This window comes from Scomber japonicus, chromosome 16 (assembly GCF_027409825.1).
Source record: "Scomber japonicus isolate fScoJap1 chromosome 16, fScoJap1.pri, whole genome shotgun sequence".
NCBI lineage: Eukaryota > Metazoa > Chordata > Actinopteri > Scombriformes > Scombridae > Scomber > Scomber japonicus.
Window position 1 is genome coordinate 12,280,474 of NC_070593.1, and position 18,313 is coordinate 12,298,786.

The following is an 18,313-nucleotide window of genomic DNA, read 5'->3' on the forward strand; positions in this document are numbered from 1 at the left end:
TGTTAATTTCCAGTTGACATCATTTGTCAGCTATAAATGAGGTATATGATTTTTCAAAAGCAACACAAGAAAGTCTCTGTTCAAACTGCAAGTGCATAACAGAAAAAATACATAATTTCCCGAGGGAAAAAATGAACACAAACTGCATCATAAAAGAGAAACAGTTCCCACCAGGAGGAACTGACTGTACAAAGGAGGACAAAACGGTATGAACAGTATTTACAGATAATTTGTGCAGGCAAAATGTTATGTTATTTACCTCACGCACATTATACATTCATTTAGGATCAAATAAAGACAGACATGTCATGAATTGATCATATAATACAGTATGTGTAACGAGTTGGTTGTTCAACCAACCTTGGACTTTCTGCACTGTCGAAATGAAACCAATTGTAACACTGGCATGAAACTAAGCATTTGAGATGTATGGATCACACTCCACAGGACAGTAGGAGAGATCCACAACAACAGACTGAAGGAAAGGAGAGAAGGAGGTAGCAGTGGTGTCCAAAGAGGAATGAGGGCGAGTGAAGGTGTTGGGCTGAAGTGACAGAATCGAGTTAAAGTGACTTCTAGAAAAAGGAAGTTGGGGTGACGTGACTTCAACTGGAGGAGAAAGCACCATGGAGGAATGAAAGATCTTGTTGAAATCAGAGATGCTGTTGCGATGCTGTCTCAGAAACATTTTCAGTTCATCTGTTTGAGGGAAAGGTGAATCAGATCCTACACTGTGCACAGACAGAGGTGACTCACTGTCGACCCCTAGTTGAAGCTTACTGTCATTGACACTGACAGTGCTCTGCTGCATATCATTGCATTGCAGATATGATGGGCACAGGATGGGTGTAGGAGGGGTTTGATGAATTTGAGAGAAGAGGACACTGGAGTAGATGGAGGAGTTGGAAGTCGTCTTGGCTCTGGTTGAGCTCCTGGTGTATTTCTTGTCAAACTTTGGGGTATTTTGAGGTTTTTGAGTCACAGAAACTGAGAGTGGAGAGTACTGGTGAGAGGAATATGTTTGGATATTACAGATGCCCTGATAGCCAAAGTCCTGTTCCATGTCAGAGTCCTGCAGATCACTTTTACTGAGAAATATAACTTCAGAGTATTTGATTTCAGGCATCTCTGGTACTGCAGACTGCTTCATATTCTGAGGTAAAAAAATAAATAAAACCAATAAATCTTCTTGAGAAACCATTTTAAATAACTTACAGCTTTTCACCTTTTCCTTTAAAAGGTTAAAAACAATAATACAAATAACACTGTCTGACAGTATTATTTGTACTGTTTGTTAGTTTGTTCCAGCTCTTTATTGAAGCAAGATGTTGTTTCCACTCAGTGAAATACTCAAACCTAAGACTTCATGTTTTTTATGGCAGCAACATTCAGTCCAAAAGATATTTTGTAGATGTCCTGTGCATGATTACACATTTTCCCCAAATTCAGCAATATTTGGTATCTTTGGGAACACTGTAAAACACTGCACAGCTCGAGTTGGTAATCACTGACCTACCAGCTCAGTGACGTTTAATGTCTGAAAAGTATTTTTTTTCTTTCAAAGATTGCCTGTGTCCACTAGAGTTTAGCTTACAAGTTCTTTTTCTAAGTTTTCAAGTTTTATCTCTAATATCTAGAACCAGAAGTCATGAGCTTACAATGCTAGTGTGTGTTTCTGGAATGCCACGGAAGGACAAATAGATAAGAAAGACGATACAAACCAAACACTAATGACATCAGACAGTGTTTGCTCACTGCTGTTCAGGAGATGTTTAATTTTGGAAAATATTACTCCATATGTTTTCAATCAGACCAAATTACATTTGAACAACTGGAGTATATCCATAGATTCTCAATATGCCAGGATGGATCTTTTTTCTGTAAAAGCTTTGCTACAGTATCTTTCATATGACTGATGGTTATAGCTCTGAGAAGGGACAAGGTTAACATTAATGTTTAGTAAGCATACAAATACAAAGTGAAAAGAGTAATCACATGTTGTAGAATTATTCAAACCAGTGAACTCCTGATTGTTTTAGTCACTTATTATGCGTCAAACACGATCCTAAACCCCCATAATGCCCCCCAAATATCCACAACTGCATACTACATAGTCTTCAAGCTACAGCCAAGCTATCCCTGTTGATGTCATCATGGTTATCCTGATCGTTTCTAAATCTACAGCTCCCCAGAAGACATATTTTAACTTTCCACAGGCAGAGAAGCACTCTCCAGAATTGTTAAGCTGATCTAGATGTGTAAAATTGAATAGCATTTAGGGTGCAAATAAACTGATCAGAGAGAGCCTAGGTGTTAAAGGATACTAACCTCCATAGTGGTTTTTGGAGTCCAGTGGGCCAGACTGCTCCTGGAAGGATCAGGAACATCTTGACACAGTGTCTGTTTCAGCCTACAAGGTTATTTGTTGAGGAAAAAGTCATTTTATGTCATATAATGATCAACTAACTCCAAATAGACTGTACCAGCTGTTTTTGAAGAGAATCAGTAAAACATTTGATTTTTCTTGTGGTTTGTATTTCTGTTGGTTATTGTGAAATATTATTGGTGCAAGACAGACTGTACCTCTTATTCTGTGCTAGGCAGGCCATCAGCACCAGTGCCAGTGAAGTCAGCACGAGAGGAAGGATGACACCCATCACTATCGAGACTTCCTCAGAACCTTCAGACACATACACAAAAAATGAGTTTAAAGATATGGTAATGTACCTGCTTGGCAGTGAGTCTTTTTGTGTGTGCCCTTTCTCCACCTATGTGAACATTAGCGGGCTGCCCAGCTGCTCCAGTGCCGCCGTTGGTGTTGGCCTCCATGTAGATGTCATAGTTACCAGGCGACAGATTGTCCAGAGAGTAACGATGAACGTGACTAGGCACAAACTCCCCTGAATAAACCAGAAAAGGTATATGAGATGGACAAATGGTTTATCATTAAGTGTTAATTCTATCCTCACAAGGATACAAATGTGATGAAAATCTTGTAATGTGGGGATATTTTACTGGTCTGTGACCTTTTTATTTTTTCCCCCAAATCAGGCTTTAGATTAAAGGTAAGGCAGCAGCTCAGTAAGGTTGTACTAGGGGAAAGTTTTATTGCTGTACAGATTATGATATTGAGCTGTGCAAATAAAACTGACTTATGTAAATTTTAGCAGGTGTAATGTTTACCATGTTCACCGTGCTACTTTAGGATGTTAACAGGCAAACATTTGCTTAGCTGCCTCAGGCACTGGGTGTCTTGAGATTGTGCAAGAGACAATACGTTGCAGGTCATGGGTCTTCCAGCAGGATAATGACCCCAAACATATATGAAAAAGCACTCAAGAGTGCATGAGTAGCAAATATTGGACCATTCTTAAGATCAGTGGAAAGAGGTGAAACGTACGACTGCACTTATTCACTCAAAAGGCTGTGCTACCAAATAGGGTACAAATATCTTTGGCCATGCTATTTTCATGTGAAGTTGTAAATCAAAAACAAAGTCACACTAAAAACCAACATTTAAAAAAAAAAATTTAACTTCAAAATCAAATCAAATACTAAACTCATCCTACTCAGATCATTTAAGCTTGGATGTTTACAGAGTCGTGTTTCTTTTTACACTTCTGCCACTGTGTATGTAATGTGCTGGTCTGCTTTGAATCAACACACTCATATGTGTGTGTCATCACTCACTCCTTGTTGGTTGGTTTGCAGCTGTGTAGTAGAGCGTGTAGTTGCACACGAAACCATGACACAACTCCACAGGTACAGGACTCCATCTGAGCTCCACTCTGCTGCCATAGATCTGTTGCACCTCCACTGTGGGACCAGCTGAGGGTGCTGTACCAGCAGACAAATAAAAACAGCAGGGAGAGTTTAGATTTATTTCTCTGTTTAACTACTAATCTGATTAGATTTTATTTACTTTAACCCATTTGTCTTGTATCATGTCTTGTCTGCCAAATCAAGATAGAGACAGTCTTTGCTTGTATTATATTTCTCAAGGGAATTCTCTTTTTACAATTATTACACTATAAATATTGATTCTTCAAAAACAAGTTGTCCTGACTGTCTTGACTTAATCAGCACAACAGCTCAGGCACAAATCAACAAAATGATCATGAAAATAACAGCTGCAATTCATTTTCAACCATTTATTGCTTGTTTTAGATTTCTTATTCTTTCTCTTATGCTTGTTGCAGCATTAGAAGAAAGAATGGAAATGAGCACAGATGTGCATGGATGGAGTAATCTGAACAGACTGACAACTCAGTAGGCATCAACAGGTTTGCAGCTGTGTGCCACAGACAGGGTAGGGAAGTCGGACTGTATTCAGAGATGGACTTAGACATTGTTTATTTTTAATTTTATTTTTATAGGTGCATAAAATATCATATATAGTAATTTTGAAATGACTTCATGGCCCTACTAATCTTTAACACTCTAATTGCCTTAAAACAAACATTTCACTCTTCCAAAGCTGCTTTTAGAGCTCAGCTCTATAAAAGATCATCTTGTACCTCCTTCACGTGTGTAAACGTAGCGTGTCAACTTCTGTCCTGCGCCTCGTTTGCCATACAGTGCTTTGACAGAAACAGAATATCGCTCCATTGGCTTTATTCCCTCTGAAACAACACAATGATGAACATAAGATTGGGAGCTCTCCCTTAAGAACAACTGTCACAATTATTATAAAAATAATATTTCTGTTACTCAAGTTTAAAGCTGTCATATTGTTGGGTTACCTGTGATGTTGAGTGCTGTGCTGAAACTATTCAGTCTTTCCCAGTGAAGGATGCTGCTGTTTTTATCTCGAACAGTAAACCACTCCACTACAAAGCCACTCACTGACTGATCAAGTGGAGCCGTCCAGTGTACGTCCAAGTTATTATCGTCCAGCGGGCGTGCAGTGATTTGACTTGGTGGTGCTGGCTCTGGACAGAAAAGATAAAAAATAAATGCAATTTGTACAGTAAAAATGGATAATTTGAGAACTCTAATATTGCGGTTTCAGTATTTCTTCTATTTATTGCAAAGCAGTTTGCTGTATATTTAGATGGTTTTAATTTTTTGGTGTCTTTTATGTTTAAAACTCAGATTTACATACTAGCCAGTCCACCGCATTATCATAATGAACCAAACGTGAAACACAATGTTGGATTACTTTTGTTCCTGTTATTTTTCATTTTAAGAAGTATATATATGTTTATTCTAAATGTCAAAAATCATAATCTGCAGCATAATCAGCAGCTCTTTTATATTTTTTTCTTCAGTATCTACTTGTAAAATAATCATCTTAAGTGTTCTTGCCATATAGTGCTGTTTATTGTTTTGTTTATTTTTTGCATATTGTTGACTGTAAATTGCGGAAAATAGTCATGCCAAAGGAAACATAAAAAAGCCTTTTTGGTGCATGGAGATACACAGATGGGCGTCAACTTAAAACTAAAAGCCAAATAAATCTTACAAGATACATACAGTAATGAATGCAGATGCTTCAATGTAGTGCATAATGGTCACTGAATGATTGAATTAGTCTCGTGAGTGAGGCCCTACCTCTCTCAGAAACTCCAAGAAACCATATTCGGGCTTCTTCAGAGGGTCCTGCAGAGGTTGAGGCCATCAGAGCACAGGAGGATTTCACAGCAGGGAGAAGCAAACTACAGGAAGTGCAAGAACTGTTCAAATCTCTGCAGCTTCCGTGATCGTTCAGGACCTGAGCACTTTCTGTCTGACACGTCACGTTGTAAAAGAGAACTTCGCCATTGGCCAGAAACCGAGGCAAAGGCTGAACAGCGTAAACACAAACCACATTAGAAAACAGATAGCAAAGGAAAAGTTAGTAGCTGTAAGATGATGGAGGGTTAGGGTAAGTTAATCAAATAGTTGCATAAAAAGACATTACATGAGATTCTATCCCTCTTTCTCTAGCTCCAATGATCAATATGTCTCAGTTTTGGTCTCAACTTGACTCAGACTGCAGTGCAATAAATGAGTAATTTCAAGGAGACATAAAAAACAAATTAGGCACAATTTGTGAGTAGATGGTGATTAAAAACTAATCAGATCCAAAGTTATTAAACTGTAAAACTGTGAAGCTCAGAGTGATAAAAAGAGTTTTATTACATAAGCACTCATTCACACACAAAGCTTGATATGCACACACCTTCCACAGAAGTGAGATCAGTCTCCATCCACTCTCGTCAGCTTCTTTCACTTCCCTCCAGAATGCCGGTGCTTCAGACGGAGCTGGTAGATGGAAGGGATGAAAAAATCAAAATAATAAATTGAATGACACACAAAATTATAAAAGGGGTGTTAGACATTCTCTTTGCCAACAGTAAAAACATTAACACTCACACATTATTACAAGTATGAGATGTAAATGTTTTCTGCTTGGCTTCACTAACGGCTAATGGGTGACAACTGAGGATGCAAACATGCCAGAAAACAAGTTTTCATGACAACTGTCACAGGAAGTGAGCAATACACTGCAGTATATTTGTCGTTATTGCTTATCATTTGTAACTCATGCTGAGCTTTTGATATTATTGAGCTGTCTTAGGTGACACAGCTCTGTTGTACAGCTTCTGTGGACTGGCTGTGCTTGTAATTTTAGGCTCAAGTTTGCCATCTTACAGCATGCTAACATTTGCTAATAAGCACTAAACATACAATACAGCTGTGGCTGATAGGAATGTCTTTAGTTTTGCTAACATATTGGACAATTTCAAAATGCCTCAAAAATGATGTGCTAGAAAGCTCAGGGAACATGCATATTTATTACAAATTGCACTCCACAAAACCAAGTCAACCTCCTGGTGGTAGCAGAGGTAAAAAGCATGGCATTCATGGCAACCATAAATGTTGAGATATTCATGGTTGAGATATTTCACTTGATAAGTAAACACGTTGACCTACTGATGTGGCCAGAGGAGAAGTGAGGGGATCGCCAAAGTCAGTTCAAAAGTTGGTGAGATTTTTCAGTCTGGACCAAAGTAGTGGACCAACTGTTAGATCAACATTGTTGTTCCACAAGCCACAGATTCTGGAGTGAGTGCTTCAGACAGTCGCAGTGCTAATCCTCTCTGGGAAAGCTTATGCAAGGGTGCTAAACAGAAGTTTCAGGTCAAATGTTGACCCTCAGATTTTGGGTTGGAAGTGAGTTGCTGAAAAAGTTCAAGTATGCTGTTTTTGAACTCTTGTTCAAGAGTGAAGGTAAAAAGGGAACGTGAAATTGACAGGAAGTTTGGTGTAGCCTCAGCCATTTAAGTGTACAGCTTTGGTAAATTGTGAGCTGAGCTGAAAAACAAAGCTCTGAATTTACAGTCACAACTCTCAGCTTGAAACATATATAAATCACAGATACAAGCCATTAAAATGATTACTTTTTAAATTTTGCAGAATGACTGGACTCACCCTTGGAGATAACATGAATAAAGCCTTAGACACGTAGAAGGATTTGGAGGGAAATATGCTTCTCCTTTGTGCATGTTTCTTTTTTACTTGCATGTAGCTTGGAACCCAGTTAAAGTTACAAAAGCACACTTCCAGTCTAAGGAGGCCTGAGGATGGGTCCTCTGCTGAAGAGCAAGAACCTTCAACAAATACAAAACACAAGTTTGTCAACTCTGTCGCCTCTCACCATCTTCTCCTGTCCTTCCTTGGCGTGGGTTGCTCCACTGACTCCAGGGGCTTGCTGGGCCTCGGTAGCGGTGGCGAAGCCTGATGATGTATGAGGTATCAGGTCTGAAGAGACAAACAATGAAGCTGTAGTTTTTCACTGTCACATTTCTGACCTGAACGTTGTGCTGCATGGGGAAGATAAACAGAAGAAAGTGAGGTGAGGTGAATATGGTCACATTTATGTAGCATTTTGTAATTAATTCATATTTATAATCATTTGTAACCATTGGAAAGAAGTCTGGCAGTCTTTTGCATTCTCCTTGCTAAGATTTTTTTTCAGAACATCTGTTTTCAACATTACTTGTACCTTTACTATATGAATGACAGATTTTTTTGAGTATGTTCTTTCATGCATGTGTATGCAGTTATATGTTTAGGCATATTCAGGAATGGCTTACCTGCCCCTGTGATGTAAACTCAATTTGGGAATTTAGGATTCCGCGTTTGATTTCAGGGTCCGACACAGGAAAGACAGACAGAATACGGCTCCAGGTTACATTCAAACACTGAGGTCTTCCTCTGACTGGTTTCACGCTGTTCAAAATCGCTGGTGGCAACATCACTGAGAAAGACAGAGAGACAAGAGTGAGAAAGATGAAAAAGAGGAACAATAAGGATAGTAGAGGGAGAGGCACAACAGTCTCACCTTCATCCCTACCAGGCTGACACCGAGGTTCTGATAGGACGTCCTGGCCGTGGCCATGTGCTGTGATGGTAATGCAAAACACAATTCTCACCGATGTATGGTTGATCTTTGCTGTGCAGGTGGTGTGAGACGTGGTGCAGGTGAACGGCCTCAGAGAGCAGTTTGTTCCACACATGCTATCATACAGATAAACAAAGAAACAAACATGTAAAGTCCCATACACATCGATACACAAAAACATTTGCATCCACGTCCTACAATAAGAGTTAATAACAGGAGCTAAACCACATTCCAAAATGGACCCATTCATAGCCACGCAAATAGTTATGAACATGCAACACAAAAACCTGTCCACCCAAACCCACACATCACAAGCCTATGCCATTTTTTTGCATTTGAAATACAGAGGTGCAACAACACATTTTTGGGCAGAGACAAGCAGCAAATATTGCCCCACCAACAAGAAGCTGAGTGACTCTTATCATCTCAGTGTATGAAACCACCAATAGGAGTGTCACACGAATGTAAGATTGAAGGCTGATTACAGACCTCAGCATATGTTTACAGCATGAAGAATCATTATCAGAGGGGTGCGCAGGTGGTTGAGTGGTTAAGAGCGCATGCCATGTGCCATGAGTTCCGGCCAGCGGACCTTTCTGCATGTAATGCTGCTCGTAATTTCCTGTCTATCTACTTTCAAATAAAGGCATCTATGCCAGAGATAATCTTTAAAAAAAAAGAAAAAAAAGAATCATTATCAGACAATAAGTTGGCATAAACACACCCACATGTAAAAACAGAATGGTACTAATGTAAAATAGGGATGTGACTAATCCAATTTAACTAGTATATAATATAATATTATAATATTTAATCTGAGACAGCAAAATAGATGGGTTTGTCAACAACATGTAGGATTGACATATATATGATATATATATATATATATAAGTGGTAGGAGGTAGGAAAGAAGCAAAGTTAACTTTTAAGGGCACAGCACCACCAAGCAATGCCTAACCCTGAGAAGATGTGTGAAAAGATTCCCCTTATACTTTCCAAGTATTAAATACCCTGAACATATATCAGACATCAGTAGTACATCTAAGATAACATCAGTTTCCTGCTTGCAAGCCTACCAGTGGAAATTGCTTACATGACATAAATGTTTCAATGTTTTTCAAGTTGAATTTCTGTTATGAACAGACTGAATTAACACTATTTGCAATTCAAAGTCTCTTTCCTTTAATTATGCCTCTATGACCACCCATAGAGGTCATAAAGGTCATGACTGGTGGCACAAATTAAGAAAAACATTGAAGACCCCCTTAAGGGATAGAACAAAAAATGTGTTTTTACTGATGAACTGGAATTTGTGGGGTGAATCCACTAACCCTCGATGTACTGAAGCTCAAGCATGTTTTATATACTTGCATGTGTGAACATGGCCTTTAACATAGTCAAGGAATGTTATGTCTCACCTAAACTGAACCTGCAGAGTGTAGTGCGTCACTGAGGTGTCTCCAGGGTCCCAGCGGCAAGTGACATTAGCTCGATTCAGGAACACACAGCCAATCAATCGTGGGGGTCGAGGGGTGGCTTGGGAGGTTGTAATGGAGGGGGCTGGAGGCAGGACTGAAGATGGAGAGGGACTGGATTAACAATATGGAGAGGCAGATATTGCAGATCCTCAATAAGGATGGTTATGGTTTGTTACACTTCAGGCTAAAGAAAAAAATGTTTAATGGAACGCACAAATATGTGATGACAGAAAAAAAGAGGAACATGAGACAGATTACAGGATGGTGAATCAGTGCTGTGACCCAACTATTGCTGCATGTGAGTATTGTGCTTGTGAAAGTTATTAGAACAAGACTCAGGAGAATTATATATGAAGCCAGTTTAACCAAGTAGAATGCACACGATGTGTTTCGTTAAACAGGCTAAACACTCTATTTGGCCTGAGGTTTCAAAAGAACAAGACTGAACAGGATGTTTACCTTGATCCAGACATGACTTGCTTATTAGATGTGATATACTGGTACCTTGAATACCTCCCTCTTATTAAATATTACAGCGCTCTTTTCCAACTGGTGGGGTAACACCTTTTTAGAACATCAGGAACTTTTGTATCTGACTACCAAAAATATACTATAGGTCAAAAAGTTTTACTGTCACATGCATATCAACACAGCAGATGGAAACACTGAAGGCAGTGAAATTGGCATCTTCAAACTCCAGCTCCAATTAGAGTAATAAAAATTCCAAGCACAGTTGTCATATTGCTTTTTGTCTTTTCTGTTACTAATGTGTTTTTAAAAAAAAAAAGTCAATCTTGCTTCACAAAGGTTACTCTCTTCTTTTTCTTTTTTTTTGGTGGCCATTTTGAGACAGAAGTCCACAATAATCTGAACATTGTAAACACGTTTGACATGTATGGCCTACTAAAGTTGACATGGCTAATGTGTTAGCAAGCAATTGTCCTTTCATATATCCAGTAGACACAGTGCAACATGGGCATCAATTTAGGCATCAAATTTGTGTTTCTGGCCATGAACATGGTTCAAATATTCACTCCTTATAGTTCCCAGTTAACTTTGTTTCCCATGATGCTACTGACGTAACTAGAGTGTTGCAACTTTAAATGTTAGCATTTTAAAACACCTCGTCTTCATCTGAAGAATAACACTGTTAGGATTTAAGAGTTAAAGTTTTAAGTTAAAATTAAGATTTTCTTACAACTAATTGAGGATGTGCTTTCCTGAATTTTTACACATAATTCAAAGATGTGTTCACAGTGTCAAAGTCAGGATTTATATTTACAGGACATTTTGATGTATTGTACCTGTCAAAACCAATTAAAGCAGTGGGTACGCCATACAGTGAGCAGTTGCAGTGCAAACATCCCCCTGAACACACCCCGCCCCCCATTTACGTAATCATCATGCTTTTGTCAATAGTCTGTGTCAATCATCCGCTAACAGCAGTCACACAAATATCAGCAAATATCACGAACGTTACCGAGGGAAAGTGTGGCCCCTAACAGGCAGGTCCACACCACAGCCAGGCTCCACTCCATGACCAACCAGTCTGTCCTGGCACTGCAGCTCTGCTCACTCACTTTTCCCCATCACACTGCAACAACTCAGCAACAAGGACTCTGCACAAAAAAACCAACAAACTTTTTGTGTGTATTTTTCTTACTGTGTAAAGTTTAAAAAAGCCACAGAGCACCAGCCTTGATGACTAAAGACAACCTAGTTTTTACTGGTTATTTCCTAATTTTCCTGGAATAGCTTCTTGTGTAGTAAAGCAAGTGTCATTACATAATATTTTATTAGCTCCTATGGATGTGTCTTCACAGCTTTTCCGCTTGGCATTACAACATGGGAAGTGTTTCGGGCTATATGAAACAGTTTGCAGAAGCAGTTTGACTTCATTAATGGGTGGGGTGGGTGTGACTGTTAAGTAAATAATATATTGATATTGTGATATTTTATAGATATCATCTTAGATTTTGAATATTGTAATATTGTGATATTGGAATGTGTTCTTTTCTTGCTTTTAATGGCTGAATTACAGTAAAAATGTCATTTTCTGAGCTTAACAGACTGTTCTATTAGCTATATCCACATTGCTGATGATTATTTAGCAAAAATATCATTGTGTAAATATTATGTAAAGGCACCGCTGGTCGTCTCTATAATATTGTCAAAATATCAATATTGAGGTATTTGGTCAAAAATATTGAGACATTATTTCTGCCCATATCGCCCAGCCCTACTGTCAGGTCATATTTAGGCTTTATAGTTCATACTAGCCTAGTTATCTGCATAATGCTGAAGATGTTTCTAATATTTTGTCCCCCTGTATGTCATTGGAAATTAATTAAATGACTACAAGAAACACCTGTCACTATAATGCATCTAATAGAACCGGTAAAAACTACTCTGACACAATTTCAACAAAACTTAACACTACATACCTCAAAAATATGATTTCAGTGGTACTGATTTTTTCCCCCCAGTAAAAGTAGAGATAGTTGTCTTGCACTCACACATTTTCTTTGTGAATTTACAGAATGGACCATGACACAATGTTAATTATGATCACAGATGCATGTGGATGTTAGCAGCATTATAATGTGGTGACTGGTTAAGGTAATGCCAGCTTACTCTAACCATCATTACTTTAATCTGCAACAATATTTCATAAGATCATTAGGCCTATATTCTTTGTATAATCTTTAATCACAGTTGTCAAAACAAACATAGTGCAGTAATAGTACCAAGTAGCACAATATGGAAATAATGATATACAGGTAAATCAAAGTTGAATTTGAGGACCTACTTGAGGTACTTAGTCCCTGTCTACCACTGATTTCACTGAGACGTTGCATCGGATTGCACCACGCAAGGCACATTGTTACAATAATATCACTGTTAACTGTTAACGTTTCTCCTAAAATGAGAAAAGTTAGAATTACAGGTGCAACTAATGAATCCTTTCATTATCCACTAAACCGCCAAGTCTTGTAGTAAAATGCTCCATAAGAAAACCAATAATACAATTCAATCAATAAAATCAACAACAACAACAACAACAACAACAAACCATCTTTAAGTGGAATAATTCCAACTCCCTACACAACACTGTGTACTGGTTGAGCCGGTATAAAACTGAATTATCTAGCCTACTTTTTGAGTGTTGAAGAGTTAATGTTTGGATTACACGTTAAACGACCTAACTGCCTCAGAGTCTCAAGTAAAATCTCAGTCTAAATAAAACATGACAGAAAAAAAAAGCCTCTGAATTGAAGCTCATCCACTCACCTCAGAGAGCTCGGACAACCTGTGCGTCTCAACGAGCCCCACATCATTTATGCCAGCGCAGCAGCAGCCTGCCAGCCTGTAAACACACGCGTTCAGCCCCGCCTCCAGTGCCTCCAGTGCCCCAGCGTTGTTCCCAAACTGCGGTTCGAAGTCGAGAGGAGGTCCTCGAAATAATAAGATATTAATTTCCCTATTTTTTTTAAAAGTCGGGGTAACTCACGTGTAATTCAGAAATAAATATCAACTTTTACAGGTTTCATAAAGATAGATGAAGGTCTAGTCTTTTTAATGAAGTGTAAAGGCATCCACCAAATGACGATCTGAACAGAGCCATTTAAGAGCCCAGAACACAATTTTTAATGTGTAGAATTTAATTTTCTGACATAATATAACTACTGAAAACAATGTCATTAGTAGTAGTGATTTAATTTGGTCCTTACAAACTATTTTCCAAAAACTTAAACATAAATAAATAATAAATAATTAAATCAAAGGGGAAACAAAACATATTACATATTATATTTAATATTACATTTTCAATTGCATTTCACTCTGCAACACTGCCTCAACTGAAATGTCTGCAGAAGTTTCACTCTTAATCATAATTGTTATGAACTCAATCAGATTCAGACAGCAGCTGGTTGAAGATTCAGATTAGATTCAGGGCTTTTGATAAAACATTGGGGGCTGAAGTTCCAAAAGCCACCTCCCTAGCTCCACCCCTTGGTCTGAATGCTTGATCCCTAGAGTGAGTTAATCCAGTGACTCTATTATGCTGCGGCATGGTTTGGGTCCACTTGCCACAGCAAATGGATATAAAGTTGTTCTGAGTGATCAGCTTTATCCTATGATGAAACATTTCTATCCTGATGGGAGTGGTCTCTTCCAGGATGACAATGCCCCCATCTAATGGGCACGAGGGAATACTGAATGGTTTTTATGACCTTCACACTCACCAGATCTCAACCCAACTGAACACCTGTGGGAGATTGTGGACTGATATGTTAGGCAGCGCTCCCCACCGCCATCATCAAAACACTGAATGAGGGGATATCTTTTGGAAGAAGTGTGTTCATCCCTCCAGTAGAGTTCAGACACTGTGGAATCAATGTAGATTGTTTTATTGGTCAAGCTAGCACCTGTTTGAAATTTGTGGGATCTGCACATCTACTACACATTTGGACAGGTTTCAGTTTCTCCGTTCACAGTTGGAAAGCTTAGTCAGACAAAATCACAAATTATAGTCCATGTTTAATCTAGTTTTGAGGGATCATCTAAAAAACAAAATCTTTTATTAAGCATTTGGAAATGTATTATTGATATAAGAACATTTTACTGTTACTGCAAAGCAAACCCACTGGCTCTGGGCCTCATGTTAACAATAACTAACAAAACAATTAAGAAGTGAAGGATGTACCTTCTATGTGAGTCTAGGATGCCTCAAAGCAATTTCAACTGCTTGTGTTGTTGTTCATAATTACACTACTAATGCCACACATGAGCACAACAGTAGCAATTAAAAATGCATTAGACACATACACGTTTATGTGTGAGACATGTATGACGACATTGAACAGATTTTGATCAATGACCCGACCCCAGCCCTTCTTTATCCAATTTTATACGTCAACCTATCCTTCCTCTATCCATATCAACTTGTTTGAAGTTAAAAATTGAAGAGTTGCTCTTAGCTGCTGAGATGTAAACAGGTAGTGATGTACAGTCGTGGAGTGCTGTTCTACTATTGTGTGCACATTCATGTGACAACAAACAAGAGGCCTTTGTCATAATTTTACATGAAAAAATAACTCTACACACACAATAACACTCTTGGTTAAGGAAAAAGAGAACAATCACAACTCTCCAGGGGTTTAACCCTGTGGCGTCATCCCTCCTACTTTGAGCAACATTTGCGGGGCAGCGGCAGACACAGCTGCTGTATCCGAGGCGAGGGGCTGGCAGAGCGGGCTGCCCGGCTAACGATGTATGGGTTGTATCCCTCAAACAGCGCCTTCCTCTCTTTCGGGCTGGACAGCTCCAGAAGTCTCTGGCTGGCAATGTAGTTTCTGGATGCTCTGGAGATGGGCCAACATACCGAACGCTCTCCTTCGAACTTGGGGTGTTCATGCTTTGGGGCTGAAGAGATAAAAGTAATCTAAATGAGCTGTAATAGCATATAAAAACATGGTGATGTTGCATTTAGGGTTATTAAAGGTGCAATGTGTGAGATTTTTACTTAACAGTACTTACTTTAACATTCAAAAATTAACTAAAATGATCAACTTTGAATAAATAATAAAATGAGACCGTCCAAGACTTTCTTGGTTGGTTGTAAGATAGAGCCAGGAGATGGCTAGCTTAGTTTACAGACTGGAAACATGGGGGAAACAGCTAGTCTGGCTCAGTTCAAAAGTAACAATTTTAGCAGTACCTTGTAAAGCTGACCTTTTGGGGTCTTACCTTCAGACTAGAGCAGTAACGAAAGATGATTTCATTATTGATGAATTGGAAAATTGTCTATAAAACATCACTTAAAAAAAAGTTTTAAATTCTCACTTCTGAGACACTGCAACCACAGCACATGTGGCTTTTTGGCTTAAAAAATGACTTCAAAATGTTCTATTGCCTAAATAGTTGCATTTTGCATAGTTGTAATTTTCTGACAATGGAATAATTGATTGATTGACTTAACATTGCAGCTATTCTTCAGAAAGAATCAGTCTAGCTGCTTCTGCTTGTTCCCAGTCTCTGTGCTAAGCCAAGCTAACCCTGGCTGTCGCCTCATATTTAATGTACAGCCACGGGACAGCTAACTCTTACAAAAGGAAGCTAGTAAGTGCATTTCCCAAAATGTTGAACCTTTAACAATGCCTAAACACAGCAGAGAATTATCAGATACAATACATGATGACTCACTGGCAAGCAGCTCTATGTGTGCTGATGCTCTGCAGGGCATGTGGGTCATGGGCACAGGTCTGGGTTTATGGCCAGAGCCCCCCGTAACCTGCTTTCTCTTTGGCTGAGCAAGCTGGCAAATCCGTGAAGTTGCAACTGCTTTTTGCGTTGCTCTGCTCAACTGCAATCACATTTTCAGTTCATGAACGAGATTGATCAGTTTTCAGACTTTCAAATGAGACTACTGTGTGCTTCAATACACCTTGAATACAAAGGAAGTTCTCAGGAAATGGAGAATGTGTCACTTACTGGGAACAGCAATGAGCGGTCGGGCTGCCAGCCAACGGCAGTTTGACGCGGCTTAGCCAGACTGCACAGGCGTTCAGATGGAACAGCCCTGAGGGCCCATTCGCTCACATCCCATTCAGGAGAGAGTCTGGATGATGGAGACGATAGGCAGAGAGCAGTGGAAAGTAGAGACAAAGAAAGGAAGAAGAGGAAAAATCAAAGATAACAGGGACCAGATTGGAGGGGGCACATGAAAAGGTAAGGATGAAGAAAGGGGTAAGAGGAAGTGAGGAAGGGGGCAGGATGGAAGATATGAGAAGAAGACACCAAAAATGGGATAAATAATACAGGGAGATTACAAATTTAGAGAGATCCTAAAGGTATTAAATCTTTATAATCAGTGTTTCTTACATTAACCCATGATGCCTATTCATGAGGTCTAACAAACACATTTAATGTATTTCTGTCCTCATAAAACATTTATAAAATGACTTTTTTGGTTTTGAATATTTTTGTATGCATTGTTTATGTGCATGTTTGCAAGCTTTCAGTCTTCTTCCTGCTTTTTCTGGTTCACTGATGCATTTATTGGCACTTTACTGCCATCTGCAGATCAGTGGAAAGGTATGAAACCATTGCTTTGGTCACCAAAATAGACAGAGGCCCACTCATTAAAACATAGCTCCATAGCGCTACTAATGGTCAAAACTCCACAGGGTAGCTTTAATGAGTTGAGTTCCTCTCAAATACAGTGTTTTTAAAATTGATTTACATGGTTTGGTTTTGGTTTTTTGGCAACTTTTTAAAACAGAAAAATAATGCTGAATACTAAAATATCAGACCGTCATAGATAGAACAATAAAAATCCTAGAAAAGTCTAAATTTCAATGTCTGACAATAAGAAATATTATGAAAAAAATAGACAACTGAGTTATTTAGATGAAGCAGAAAGTGTCAAAGACATCTAAAAAAATAAATCACACATGCAGTAGTAGTTATATTTACGTGACTTGAGTGTAGAACGTTTTACTTCTACACAGCTCTGACCAGCGAGGGGTTAACTCTATAAAGAAACACAATCATGGCATCACAAAAAAAGAGTTGTTTTTCTCATATAGCAGAGAAAACTTAAGAGATGTACCGATTTTGGTGGTGGGTGAGGTCGTCTTTGGTGGCAGCTCATCCAGCCAGTAAACAGATCGACTGGAAGATAGGAAAGAGGCCTGATCACAGAAAGAAGAGAGACAAGAAGACAAGACGGGTTTATTTAGACATACCGGTCCGGATATCTGAGTCGGTTGGGTTTGGGCTGAGCAAGCTGCTGAATCGGGGTTGCCATGGAAACAGTTGAAGCTGAATGGAGAACAGAGCACATTGCAGATGAGATTATCCACTTATTAAACTGTCTGCAGCCTCAGAGGACAGACCTGAATAAAACACTTTGTTAAGACATTAAAAAAAATTATGAGATTGGCTTGCTTTTACATTTGAGGATCTACATTTGTAGATATTGTGGTTATAATATACAACAAGAGAGCAACTGATTTTAAAGATAGATAAAGTTATAAAGTTATCATTTAATAGAGCTGAAATGATTAGTTGATTAGTCAATTGACAGAAAATTAAACACCTACAAGTTTTATGAGCAAATATGTTAAACATTTGTTTGCTTCCCAGTACAGCTGAAATGATTACTCAGTTCATTGATAAGTTGAACTATTTTGATTTAGGTAAATTTTAAGCAAAAATATGAAACAGTAGGAGCTTCTAAAATGTTTGGATTTGCTGTTTTTTCTGTTATTTTGCAAAAGTAATATACTTAGGGTTCGGACTGTTTTTCAGACCAAGTGTAATTCAAAGGGATTACTCTGACATTGCAATTACTCTATTAATCTAAAAAGATCTAACAAAAACAAAGACAAAGACAAAATTTGAAGATGTCATGATCGGCTTTTGTAAATATTAGTTGTTC

The 18,313-nt window shown here is 38.6% G+C and overlaps 2 protein-coding genes across 2 annotated transcripts; both read right to left on the minus strand.

The window, feature by feature from the left end:
* Nucleotides 1-412: 412 nt before the first annotated feature.
* Nucleotides 413-11,405, minus strand: LOC128374910 (interleukin-31 receptor subunit alpha). The gene is made up of 14 exons (XM_053335130.1): nucleotides 11,348-11,405; nucleotides 9,808-9,961; nucleotides 8,330-8,505; nucleotides 8,082-8,245; nucleotides 7,643-7,808; nucleotides 6,164-6,246; nucleotides 5,554-5,785; nucleotides 4,743-4,931; nucleotides 4,518-4,622; nucleotides 3,691-3,837; nucleotides 2,769-2,900; nucleotides 2,584-2,680; nucleotides 2,329-2,410; nucleotides 413-1,153 (listed from the first exon to the last, which is right to left on the minus strand). Exons 1-14 carry the CDS (start codon nucleotides 11,403-11,405, stop codon nucleotides 413-415), a joined length of 2,526 nt encoding a protein of 841 aa, XP_053191105.1.
* A 3,647-nt stretch (nucleotides 11,406-15,052) lies between these two features.
* On the minus strand, nucleotides 15,053-17,680 carry theg (theg spermatid protein). The gene is made up of 5 exons (XM_053335131.1): nucleotides 17,619-17,680; nucleotides 17,483-17,544; nucleotides 16,363-16,508; nucleotides 16,075-16,234; nucleotides 15,053-15,294 (listed from the first exon to the last, which is right to left on the minus strand). The coding sequence occupies exons 1-5, from the start codon at nucleotides 17,678-17,680 to the stop codon at nucleotides 15,053-15,055; spliced, it is 672 nt and encodes a 223-aa protein (XP_053191106.1).
* Between the last annotated feature and the right edge of the window lie 633 nt (nucleotides 17,681-18,313).

What these genes read in the sequence shown, in the direction of transcription:
- theg (XM_053335131.1), bottom strand. Translation starts at nt 17,680, where the DNA reads ATGGCAACCCCGATTCAGCAGCTTGCTCAGCCCAAACCCAACCGACTC. An exon ending in CTCACCCACCACCAAAATCG is followed by an intron (nt 16,509 to 17,482) that starts GTACATCTCTTA and finishes CTGCTCTCTGCC; the next exon opens with TATCGTCTCCATCATCCAGA. An exon ending in ACACATAGAGCTGCTTGCCA is followed by an intron (nt 15,295 to 16,074) that starts GTGAGTCATCAT and finishes TTATCTCTTCAG; the next exon opens with CCCCAAAGCATGAACACCCC.
- LOC128374910 (XM_053335130.1), bottom strand. Translation starts at nt 11,405, where the DNA reads ATGGAGTGGAGCCTGGCTGTGGTGTGGACCTGCCTGTTAGGGGCCACA. An exon ending in AGGAAGGACAGGAGAAGATG is followed by an intron (nt 6,247 to 7,642) that starts GTGAGAGGCGAC and finishes TCCATCTACCAG; the next exon opens with CTCCGTCTGAAGCACCGGCA. An exon ending in TGCAAACCAACCAACAAGGA is followed by an intron (nt 2,901 to 3,690) that starts GTGAGTGATGAC and finishes TGGTTTATTCAG; the next exon opens with GGGAGTTTGTGCCTAGTCAC.